Source organism: Saccharomycopsis crataegensis, assembly GCF_037102585.1.
Source record: "Saccharomycopsis crataegensis DNA, jcf7180000000087, whole genome shotgun sequence".
In the NCBI taxonomy this organism is placed as follows: Eukaryota; Fungi; Ascomycota; class Saccharomycetes; order Ascoideales; family Saccharomycopsidaceae; genus Saccharomycopsis; species Saccharomycopsis crataegensis.
Window position 1 is genome coordinate 297,903 of NW_027043831.1, and position 12,242 is coordinate 310,144.

A 12,242-nucleotide genomic window follows, 5' to 3' on the forward strand; every position below is an offset into this window, starting at 1 on the left:
TTTTCTAAGTTTCCTTCTTGAATTATATATAAATACGTTTTTTCTTTTACTTTCTTACAAAATTTTTATTGTGATTACTTGACATGTTTTTTTTTTTTTTTTATTTGTTTTTCTTTTATTATGATTATTCCTTTACTTTCTTATTTTAATTTTGTACAGTATTTTTAAAAATTGTGAAGTAGATATTATTATTATGTGTTATTAGTTATTTAGATCGATTACCTGGATTTGTAGAAAAATCATGTATATTCTCCAGAAATGGAATACTTTTAGACGAGGTTGGGGATGTATCATTTAGACGATGGATGGCAGGAACGCAGGATGATAAGATTTTTCAAATTATTAGACCTACATGGATATGAATATTCAAAAAACGTTAGAATATATATGTATATGATTAAACAAATATAAACTCAAATGTGAAAATCTAGAGAAGAACTGAGAAGAAGAAAAAGAAGAAGAAGAAGCGCAGTCATTACAAATTAATGATGATATGATATGATCACCAGCGAAAATTCTATAGTAAATTCTATCCAAACTCATGCAATAAAAAAAAAAAGAAAACAGTAATAGAGAAATCAAGTAATTAAAATCTAAAATCGAAATAGAAATTTAGTGAAACAAAAAAAAACCTTCCTCCTTAGTAGTATTAATGATGATTTCCAACTCTTATCTTTCTTTTCTCTTCGATATTTTGGTAAAATATGACCCCCACCCCCTCCCTCCTCCCAGGAATTGAATTGTTGTAAATAAGATATAAATCATAAGATGCAATTTAAAAGAAGAAAAAAAAAATTTGTCTGCCAAGTAATAAAGAAAAGAAATTGAAAAGAATGAATTTAAAGAAATGTCTCATATAATGAAAAAAAAAAAATGCAATCATAGTGTGCTCAACGAAAGTTGTAGCGCTTGTAATTATTAATCCACAATCACACCATACTGCGTTGGTTTAGGATTGTTGTGATTCTTATTATTAGCATTGAACGACGGAATATCATTGAACTGTCTTGGAACGTTTTGTGTTGGCTCTTCCCCAAGGCTATACATCGGGTCCTTAGAATACCCTTCGACCTCCTCGTCAGTATTATCACTTGGATCAGTTGGTAGATCGAGAAGATCCCATGGGGTCAATGGGGTGTTCATTACACTGCTATTAGCCCTCCCATTAGCCCCTCTAGATGAAGGAGGGATAGTGGTGCTGGAAGAGGCATGGGTCACCGGAGGTGCAGGCGCATCGAAAATACTACCGTATGATCGTTTCGTAGAATCAAAGGAAAGTCGTGATCGCTCATTGGGATCTCCTAGTAATTCTTTAAGTGATGAGAATAATAATTTCGTCTGTTCTGGTTCTTGTTGGTCAAATATTTGACCAGCACCAGCACCACCACGATCGGTATGGAAATTGGTTAGTGATGAAGTGCTTTTATTATTATGAGTTCCTAAAAAACCATTCATAGTATGGGAAAATGGCATGTTTTCTGATTCGGAAGGTTGGGTCACCGGGATATTGGTAGAATGCAGGGCTTTTGTTTCATATTCTTCAGCACTAGACGAAAGTCCTAATCCAATGTCTGTAGTGGTCGTGTCTTCATTATGTTGGTGTGGATGATGATGATGCTGTATATCATTGGAAGAAAGTGGTTGATAACGAGAAGCATTATCTCGATAAATTTTCCATTGATATAATGCCAATAAATCAAACGCTATTGTTCCCGCAGATCCTAAAATATATGGTAATTCCCGAATAAAGAAATCCCATCGGACTTCGGAGTTAGGGGCTTGGGCAAAATCGTCGCTGGTGAGGATCGATAACGTATAGAAAATGTTCCCATTAAGCGCGCAAAAAAACAAAAGAATCGAAAGTCCTTCGGTGGATTTGCGATGATAATTCTTCACAAGTTGGGGGATTCTTGCCGATAAATAAAGCAGCGTACAAAACCACGCGAATATTTTGCCAATAAGTTCCGAATTCTCCCCTAATACTGTAAACATTGAGTCCATAGTAGAAATCGTATTATGATTATTAATATTAGTGATGCCAATTGGGGCGCCCCGAACTTTACCAAAACTGGCAAGAAAGGAACCAGTAACCATATTGGAAAATGAATTGCCGGTTGGTAAAAGAGAGGTGAACAGACTTCCTCCCTTGCTCTGATTGTGGTTATTATTATTGACATTATTGAGGACATTATTGACAAAGTTCATCTTTGGTGCCGGTTTGCCTCCCCCGATGGCGATGGGCTGGGAAAATGTTGGCGGCGATAAGATATGCTCTGATGGGAACTCTGCTTCTGGGGAAGACGGCTGTTCTTGTAGATCATCACTGGTTAATTTCTGTAATCTTTGGGTAGAGAAGTATCGATGATGTTTGATCTTTGGGTATATTTTGGTGTAGTAGAGGTATTGTGAGCACAAGATAAGGTCGATACAACAATAATAACTCGATAACAATACTTGGAACGGAAGGGCATTGGTTAATATACAACCAATCAAGTTAGACACATCACCAGCGACCCACGATGCCAAGAATCCAAAGGCAATACCATCAACCGATTGGTTTTTGTAATTCTCGATCACTTGGGGGATCTGGGCAAAGAGCCAAAAGGATAATGAGATATACCCCGATGTCAAAGAGATAGTATGAGAAAGAGAGTTCGGGTCAGATGGTGGGGCCGCCTCGAAGGTCAACGAGGGTAGAGACTCCAGGAGGTTCATATGTGATTATCGATGAGCCGGAGTAATGACAATTGTGATGTATCTCTTGTGGAAAGAAAGAATCGAACGATTGATTGTCAGAAATTAATTCACGGAAAATTTGGGGCCGTATTTTTGCGTTCGAAAAGAGAAGTTAGGTGCGTCGCCTTGAAAAAAAAAAAGAGAGAGAATTTTTTTTTTTTTTTTGTCTGTAGGGTTGTTGTGAAGCCTTCTGGTATATATGTATTAATAGAGATCGGTATAGTGTGAATAGAAAGAGCTGTAAACAATATTCGTCAATGGATGATTGATGGTTGGGGGGTAGGGGTGGGATTATTGGCCAAATTCGACACGAAAGGAGATTCAGGATGATTTTTGATACACGGAGCAGGTGATAGCAATTGTCTGTGTTGGGTAAGGAAATGACAGGATAGAGAGAGAGGGAAAATAAGTAACCAATATTATCTTTCTTTGGAAGAGTGACGGAGGGGTAGCTGTGTTAAAAATGATGATAATAATATATAAGATAAGAGAAATCACAGGAGGAAAAATTATTTGACGTCGACGATTTATGTCATTTTCAGATAAACTGTGACGACTGACTGATAAGATAACACGCAGTGCGATGCGCAGTGATGCATTGTTGGTGTGGCACATCACCACAGATGATTTTTGCTATTATTACTATTACTATTATTATTATTATTGTTATTATTATTATTACTATTGTCACAATATTTTCCACATCCGTATTATCCTTTTTATTTATGACCACCACCCAAAAAAGAAAAAAGGTAGTGTCACCTGGCACAGAAGAAAAGAAATGGGGAGGTTGTTGTCATTTGGTCCAAGGTGGGGTTCTCGCACATAGCAAGCTTTGGTGATATATAAATAAAACCATTGACTGGGGTGACCGTTTCTTGATAATTGCATCAACCATAACACCATAAAAATGTTTTACCTATTGAGATCAAATATCCGGATTATTTCAAGAACCCCTTGTCATTACAGGAGCTTTGGGGTCTGCGTCGCAGCTAACAAATCGATTTCCGAAAACATCAAGCATACCGCCGATACCATCAACCACAAGCTCGGGGATATCGCTATCAATATTTTGGATAAAGCAGAACTGGCGGCCCAGAAGACAAAGAAAACGATGGATAGTGTGTCGCACAAATCTGGAGAACAGTTTGGCGAGGCAAAGGATAAATTGAAGCATGAAGCAGATGCAAAATTAAAGACAAGTAAAAACCGGGAGGAGTCAAGCACCCCCGAGGTCAAGAAGAATTTCAAAGGCTATGACAGTTTGGCCGATAAGGGGAAGAAAGTAGAGAGTGAACAAAATAGAGCCGATGATGGTTTGTAGAAGAGGCTAGCCTAGTTTGTGGGGTTCGTTTATTATTGTCGACTTTCTCTGTTTGAGACTGAGGTAGTTTGTTTCTCCGTTATTCGTTTTTATGATTTTTATTTCTCACTACATACCAGGTTTACATCATTTATATTTAATTACATCCAAATAAATATATTGAAACCAGATTGGTAAAGTAAAAAAAAAAAAAAAAAAAAATTAAGAAAACCACAACAAAAACGTAGGGAAAATGGAGAACTAATTCTTAATATCATGAGGGCTAGAATTCACAGTCTCGAGATTCTGGGTTGCCACTTTTTCTTGAAGAGCTGATCTTTGTATAACTTCTAAATAATTGTAAGGAACATAACCAACTTTACCATCACGAGAGCGGCACTTCCACCACTGAGAAGGCTTTCCAAATGGATCGTTCTTTGACAACACCGCATAAAGTCCTCCTTGTTTCATTGCTAACTCGATATTTGGATCTTCTGGGTTAAAATCATACAACGCTCTGCAAAATTCGATACTTTTTGGATCAAGTGGTTCTCCATTACCAATAAATCCCCCTGGCATACCGCCATTGAATCGCTGGTTACGCATTTGATGTTGTTGTGCTAGAGCTTTGACAAGCTTATTCAATAAATATGGGATACCGAAGACCGCAGCCACAAAGATCAATAACGGCTTCAAAGAAATCCGTGGTTTCTTTTTATTTGGGCCACTGCTGAATTCATGGAACTCCTCGGTGCTAAAGTTGACTTTTTCCTTGAATATTCTTAGACCGGTGATTTTGTGTAATAGTTTTTTGATATACTTGATAATGGTGAATATCCCAAACACTGACCCCAACGCATTTCGAAGATTCCCCATCTGCTCTCCCACCGACATCATGGTGAAAAATGACGATTGGGTCGCCATATACGTCGCCTCCAACATCTGAGCAAACCCTCCTACGGCCCCAATCAAACTCTCAATTAATTGGAATGTCGCTTGGGTACTTGCGGCTAATCCTCCCATCCCGCCATTGGCCATCCCCGCCATCCCCATCCCATTCATCATCCCGTATCCTCCATATCCTCCATAACTTCCAAGACCTCCAAGGCCCATACCCATACCCATACCCCCATATCCTCCGTATCCTCCATATCCACCCAAGCTCGAGCCGTACATCAGACCATATCGTGAGCCAAAAGCACTTCCGTAAGGGTTACCTCCAATATCACCTTCCATACCTCCATTATTCGTTATTGCCAGTTGTCCTAGAGAATCTGGTTTCGGCGGTAGGGCTGTACTGGTGGTCGCTGCAGGAGCATTATTTAGTATATCGTCCATTATTTGTGTTTCTCCTGAGGCAGCTAAAAGTTGTGTTAGTATTTTTTGGAACTGTGTGTGACAAATGATGGAAAAAGCTTATCATATTCTTACCTGCAGCAGATGTTCCCAGCGATACTTCCCAAGGTTTTGCTCTTGGGACAGACATATATTTTTGTAATATAAAAGAAGATAAAAAAAAATAGAGCTTCCTTTGCTGACTCTCGGATAATTTCGTAACTGTCAGATAATCAATTGGTGGGATGGTGTTAATCCGCCTATTTCTCTCATCTCAAAAATTATTGCTTTTTTTTCCCTCTCTGATTCAGGAGATTATCACGTGTTTATACTGCCATTTTACATCAGGAGTACCGGTGGTTGTTGTGATATTGATTTCATTATATAATTAAATAATAATATTATTATTCAGTAACATATTTTCTTCTGCAGCGTAGGTCTATATAATCCAGTCATTTCCAAATTCAATCGCTGGAAATATGTTGGCCCTATTAGTTCTGCTTACCAAACTGATTTGATCAAGTGCAGAGCTGATCTCTTGACAAGAAGATGACAATAAAGAGTGACAAAATAGTGATAGTGACTTTGAAGCGCTCGTGCATTTGAAATAAATAAGATATTTGATTAGTCCGGGTGCACCAGTTGGCGTGATCATGTCGAAGACACGGAACTACTAGCAGTGGTGTTTGGGTTGGCTATGTTAGAACTCACAATATTACCATCAGCTTCAATGTTGGTCAATTATTAGGATGAACAGTAACCTACTGATAGCTCCCAAAAATTAAGATGATTATAGTGATGATGAAATGATTGGCTCGTGCTCTCAAGAAATTAGTTTCTTATGATGATCCAGATGATGAAGAAATAGAAATTATGAGAGAAGGCGGAAAGTCATATGAGGAATATCATGATGAACACCAAATTATGAAAGATGATAGAAAATGAAAATCAAGACCAAGTTTCTGTGAATCACCATATATTTGGTTCCACGAACCGAGACACTGAAAATTGTCAAAATCAAGTTATCTTGGCCATTCAATAAAATTTGTGAGTTGAAATTTGACTGTCGTAAGGATGGCAAGGAGCGTGTTTTCTGTTTTCACTTTGATGTTGCCTTCAGATACCCAAAAGATTTCAGGAAACCTGTCTCAAAATTGTGATCCATGAAATCAAAAACTTTGGCAATTTTATCTTCCCACCACCCAAGAATGGTATCTGTCCATCGCCAATAAGCCGATTTTTGCTTCACATACACTCCAACGATATTTATGCCACCATAATGAAACCTAAAGCAGAGTTACTAGGTTTCATCGATGGCATCACCATAATTGCCACTGGAGAGGGTAAAGAAATGGCAATTCTCTGCGTATAATGTCACAAAAAATTTTTAAGCACGTTGAATTTATCATTCTGATCCTTCTCCTCATCCAACACTTTTGCTCTTTGCTACTAGATCCTGTACTTAAGTCAGCACCTCAATCACTGTTCCTCACTTACTTTCTGGTCATTATCTTCACTTTCATTAGCGTCATATCAAAGAACTTAGAAAAGGCTTTAACGATATATCAGTAATAGGCATGAGAATGTAACAGTTTTTGGATATGGAGCAAGATGACAATACTTGATTATTCAAGGGCCAGCATTGGGAAAAGTACCAAAATTGTAACATATACTTTATGCTATTTTGTAATTAAAACAAAGGGACAAGTAAGTGAAACTTTTGGAATTATGGCTGTACGACAAGATAGACTGTAGCTAGCACTTATATATGATCACGCAACAAGATAGAATCCATGATATATGGAGCTCGAAATATATCAGAAAAATGTCAAAAAGAATACAAATGCACAATAATACTCCAGCTTTACAAAAGTTGTATTGTGGTTAAACTAGCATATGGTTCTGAAGTACGCACAGAGCATATTCATTATCCAGAAAATGGATGTAGCGGAGATTAACTAGCGTTCGGTCATGAATCCATGGTCTGTTCAAAGTAGACTTAAATCAGAGAAACAAGCTAGATAGCTGCTTATCAAAATACGGTCCAAGGTAGAACATTATCATTTCTATGAATTGAGATATGTTGCAGCAAGCAAGCCAAATTGATTAGAGCCCATCAATCACAGAGGTAATTGTTAAGGGATAGGCTGGAGTCTAAGTTGTTTTAAGCTTTCTGATCACAGCAGTAAAATGATATAATACATCACCAGAAGGAAAGTCTTTAATCTAAGGTTCTCTCTGAAGGGCTTTACCGACCTGTTGGCACCCAAAGAAAAAAAAATCAGTCTCCGTCCGGGTGAGGGTACTAATTATATAATCTTTATTCGAAATATATCAATAGTGCCATTTAACTATTATATATTATTATTTAATATCTTCAAATAATACCATGTTCAGAGCCAGATGTCTCCCTCGAGAGACTACTAACCTCTTTAATGGCTTTAATCGCCACCATTCGACTATCGTGAAGAATAGCGTATATGGAGACTTCAAAAGCATCCCAAAAGACAAATCGGAAATTCCAACCCATGAATTACTCCAGCGTGTGGGGTTTATCAAACAACCTGCTGCAGGATTAGTCCACTGGATGCCTAATGGACTTCGAGTGCTTCGAAAACTTGAGTCAATCCTCCATCGTCGGATGGGAGAAATTGGGTTCGAAGAAGTTAGTTTATCTTCCTTATCCCCATCACATCTTTGGGAACAGACTGGGAGATGGGGAAATACCGAATTATTCAAGCTTAAGGACGCCAAACGTGGAGATTTGTGTCTTGTGGCGACTTGTGAAGAGGAGATCACAGATGTGGTGAACAAATCAGTACAAAGTTACAAACAATTACCGGTGAGGGCGTACCAGATCACCAGAAAGTATCGGGATGAAAAGCGTCCACGATTTGGGCTCTTAAGAGGGAGGGAGTTCGTGATGAAGGATGGGTACTCATTTGATATCGATGCAAAATCAGCGATGAAAACTTTTGATGATGTCAATGGGGCGTATCGTAAAATCTTCCAAGACTTGAAAGTTCCATTCAAATCTGCTGCTGCCGATTCAGGAAGTATCGGGGGTGATCTATCCTTAGAATGGCATTTTGTTCATCCAACCGGTGAAGATACCCTTATGGAATGTGATTCTTGTGGAGAAGTTAGTAATGTTGAAAAAACAATTGGTTTTCCAATAGAAGGATCGGAGCCTGCCAAAGAGGCCTCCGTGAAATACTTCACCACCAAGGATAATTCCACATTGATTGCCATGTATTTCCCTAGTGACAGAATATTCAATCCAAGCATGGCGAAACTGGAAATCGACGATATTGACCTAGACGACCTGTTGACAAACGATCAAGTGCTTGAGAAATTCAAAAAAGATGCCGATGAAGTGGCAGTGAAAGGGATTATTAGGGTTATTGATCCTAGAGTAACCTCAGCCTCAAAGCTTCCAGACTTTCCTGATGGAATCAAATTCCAACGCAATAATTTCACCTCATTTACCGATATTTCCATCGTTGATGCTCATGAAGGTGAAGTCTGTGGTGGGTGTAATAACGGTCATTTACAATCCATGAGAGCCATTGAAGTCGGTCACACTTTCTATTTGGGCACTAGATATTCTGCCCCATTGAACGCTGGGTTTAAAGATCGTGATCAAAAGCCTCAATTGTTCGAAATGGGATGTTATGGGATTGGGGTTTCTAGACTTTTGGCATCGGTCGCCGAAGTGTTACGTGATCCTAAAGGTATCGCTTTCCCAGCAAGTATCGCCCCATATGAGGCTCTGGTGATCGTTGCCAAAAATTCGGATGAATCAGAAGTTTCGAAACTTGTTGAACAACTTGATGATGCCAAGGTTGATTTCTTGGTGGATAAGAGAGATTCGAGCTTGCCAATGAGGATCAGAGAAAGTGCTATGGTTGGGGTTCCATTATGCGTGATTGTTGGTGGCTCATCACATCCAAAGATAGAAATTGAAGTTAGAAGTAGACCGTTTACCAAAAAGGATGATAAATGGGCATGGGAAGTTGCACACGAGAAAAATGCCAAAGATTGGCAATGGGACTCATTTGTCGATGCAAGAGGCAATGAAAAACATGTGGTGAGTCTAGAAAAAGTTGCAGAGGTTTTGAAGGTGTTATTGAAAGATTTGTGATCATTGTGATTGTATATTTATTTTTGTATATGTGTAGATGCTTGTGAATAGATGATAATACTATTATCCAATACGTTTTTGTATAACTGATATTGGTAAAGATTAATAGTTTACAACATAATATCTAAGACAAAGAAAATAATATTAGACAGAACAGCATAATGGACATTGCCAATATGGACGAAATAAAGATGATAAAAAAAAATTGAGCGAAAATGATAAAAAATTATGAGCATAAAAACTAATGATCTGAATTCGTAACGCAACAAATGAACAATAATAATCCAACCATTAATAAATTAACAATCCTTGACAAATAATCAGGAAGATTTTGTTGTTGTTTTTTTTGGTTTCTTTCCTTACACCATGATAATTCACATTCGTCTTCATTTCCTATTCGATGGTTATCAAAGATACTTTCATCTCAATCAACCAAGGTAATTTTCATGTGAAGTATTGAAAAATCGTTATGAAGCAAAAGAGAGAAAAAAAATATCAAGAGGGGAAAGCCTTTTTCTTTTTGGTGAGGACATTTAAGCGGTCAACTTTCCGGTGATCTTAGCGATGACATGCAAAGCAATAACGGAGAAGATGAAACCAACAGACAAGAACAACACCACCAATGGGTCAACATTAAGCCCATCAGCTTCATCGGTGAAAAGCTTCAACATGGCAGCAGAAGAACCGTTAGCGCCTGCGGAACGAGCAGAGTTTGGGGTAGAACTGGCCTTATCTTTGGCATTACGACGCTTGGCCAAAGTTCTGGCACCACCTGGGACTGCTGAAGAGGACTATAGTAACGGTTATGTTAGTTAATATATTATGAGAAAGATGAAGAGAGAAAATAAAAAATAAATAAAAAAATATCAATCAACAATGAACTGACGTGTGAATCATCATATCAGAAACTTGAAAATTGAAAAAAAAAAAAAGACTCCTGTAAAGCGTTGGTGATGAAACTTTTCCTCGTCCCTTTAGTTGATAATAGGATAGCAATATTTATCCCATTATTAGTGTAGAAACTTACCATTGTGTTGAGTTTGATATAAATTTCACAGTTGATATAGTTCAATTTTAACACTTCGACAGAATAAGATAATGGTGATTTGGAATTTTTCGAATTGCAATAATTGACCAGCATCACCAGTAACCCGCACAGCATCCCAACATTATGTGCGGGTAATGACCTGCATCTTATCGTTATCATCAACAAGATAGATTTACCAAGATTAATTGAATAAATTGTAGCTAGCAAGAAATAAGTGTCGATTGTTTAAGATAGTAAAAGGGTTAAGTGGACTCAAATTAAAGATTAAACCAAACAAAGAGAAACTATTTTGCAGAAATAGCGTTGTGTGAGAAATTGTTCCTGGACTAGTCAAAAATATTGCCATAGGAAACCGTTCATCAAAAAGGTGATGGTACCACCTGCTCTAAAATATGTTGAAAGTAGTACAAGTTCTAACAGTTAAATACATGTGAGTGTTTGTGGATGTATATGTGTATTGTAATTTTTGAAGTAAGTGAAAACTTTTCTATTTCAGTTTATATTTTGAAGCTTTAGATTAAGAGTATCAGAAGATAACAGCCCTTGTTACAGTCCTTAATATTTGTTTAGATAATCACCCATAGTAGGTATCGTATTAAATTTCTTTCTAGATCAATTTCTAAAAAAATCCTAAAAAAATCTTTTTTTCGGTTTGAAAAACATAGAAGCTATATGTCATTAAATCGTGAGCTTTTTATGACTATTCCAAACCTACATCACATCAGATTTGGCAATGCTATTGCTTCAAATTATATAAAGATGAAACTGACAGTTTTACCAGGAAAGCAACATTTAAATTTTAAATTGCATCTTGTAACCTCTCTACATTATTGGAAAAAAAAAAAATCTTTTTCAGTCACATCTACATGGACATACAAAAGCTACTACGGGGATGATATGTTGCAAGATGCTGAGCCAAGATTTTTTCACCAATATGTGATCACATAAAAGATAACCAAGTATACATCCTGAGGAAAATTTTATGAGGACTTTGATACAGGACAAGCCCCACGTGTTTTCTGATCTAATGGTGGGTTACTCATGTACAATTCCAGCCATATTCCCAGTCCCATATTCTCTTCTAATGATGCTTTTTGATGCTCGATTCATTTGGAGTTGAAATTGATCTTGTGGATCAAACATAATGGTAATTGAGAAGAAAATTGTTAGAGCTTGACAAATAATTTTTTTCAATTACAGTGTCAAAGACCCTCTAAATTAGGTGCTTACATTAAATAGAAACGAGTGGTTATGGTCTAGATTCTTGTGTTGACTAGAATGAAACGTAGGTCATTGAGATACAGACAGTAAAGGATGCCTTTTTTCCTACTAAAAGAAAAAGAGAGAGGCGATGTTTCTTTTTTTTTTTTTCTTTTTTTTTTTTACCAGTAAGGTGCTACCTAGATTTACTATGGGTGGATGATATATTTGAAGTATCATGGATGATAGGTGCAAAGATCCTATTATTACTGTAAGTAGAAAATAATGAAACGTTGCAAGCTGTCTTTTTCTTTTTTTCTTTATAAGGGATAAATTGTCAAAGCCCATCAAAAAGTTTATTTGCCAAGGACAGAGATCTAAGAAATAGTGGATAGCCCCAATAGCAGGGCTTGTGAGGGATCTAGGCGAGGCTTGGTTAATAAAGGGGGCAAAATCAAAACGGGGCGAAAAAGAGC

General features: G+C 37.3%; 5 protein-coding genes across 5 annotated transcripts; 2 read left to right on the forward strand and 3 right to left on the reverse strand. All coding sequences in view use genetic code 12, as the record gives it.

Moving 5' to 3' along the window:
• Window positions 1-918: 918 nt before the first annotated feature.
• DASC09_053260 (PQ-loop repeat-containing protein) lies at window positions 919-2,715 on the reverse strand (the record flags this gene model as incomplete). Its single annotated transcript, XM_064998925.1, has 1 exon — window positions 919-2,715. The coding sequence occupies one exon, from the start codon at window positions 2,713-2,715 to the stop codon at window positions 919-921; it is 1,797 nt and encodes a 598-aa protein (XP_064854997.1).
• A 931-nt stretch (window positions 2,716-3,646) lies between these two features.
• On the forward strand, window positions 3,647-4,060 carry DASC09_053270 (uncharacterized protein; the record flags this gene model as incomplete). The annotated part of the gene is made up of 1 exon (XM_064998926.1): window positions 3,647-4,060. One exon carries the CDS (start codon window positions 3,647-3,649, stop codon window positions 4,058-4,060), a length of 414 nt encoding a protein of 137 aa, XP_064854998.1.
• Window positions 4,061-4,300: 240 nt separating this feature from the next.
• PEX13 (peroxin PEX13) lies at window positions 4,301-5,525 on the reverse strand (the record flags this gene model as incomplete). Its single annotated transcript, XM_064998927.1, has 2 exons — window positions 4,301-5,400; window positions 5,471-5,525. The coding sequence occupies 2 exons, from the start codon at window positions 5,523-5,525 to the stop codon at window positions 4,301-4,303; spliced, it is 1,155 nt and encodes a 384-aa protein (XP_064854999.1).
• Window positions 5,526-7,763: 2,238 nt separating this feature from the next.
• Window positions 7,764-9,518, forward strand: AIM10 (putative proline--tRNA ligase AIM10; the record flags this gene model as incomplete). Its single annotated transcript, XM_064998928.1, has 1 exon — window positions 7,764-9,518. One exon carries the CDS (start codon window positions 7,764-7,766, stop codon window positions 9,516-9,518), a length of 1,755 nt encoding a protein of 584 aa, XP_064855000.1.
• Window positions 9,519-10,051: 533 nt separating this feature from the next.
• Window positions 10,052-10,548, reverse strand: SBH1 (Arf family guanine nucleotide exchange factor SBH1; the record flags this gene model as incomplete). Its single annotated transcript, XM_064998929.1, has 2 exons — window positions 10,052-10,309; window positions 10,546-10,548. The coding sequence occupies 2 exons, from the start codon at window positions 10,546-10,548 to the stop codon at window positions 10,052-10,054; spliced, it is 261 nt and encodes an 86-aa protein (XP_064855001.1).
• Window positions 10,549-12,242: the final 1,694 nt, after the last annotated feature.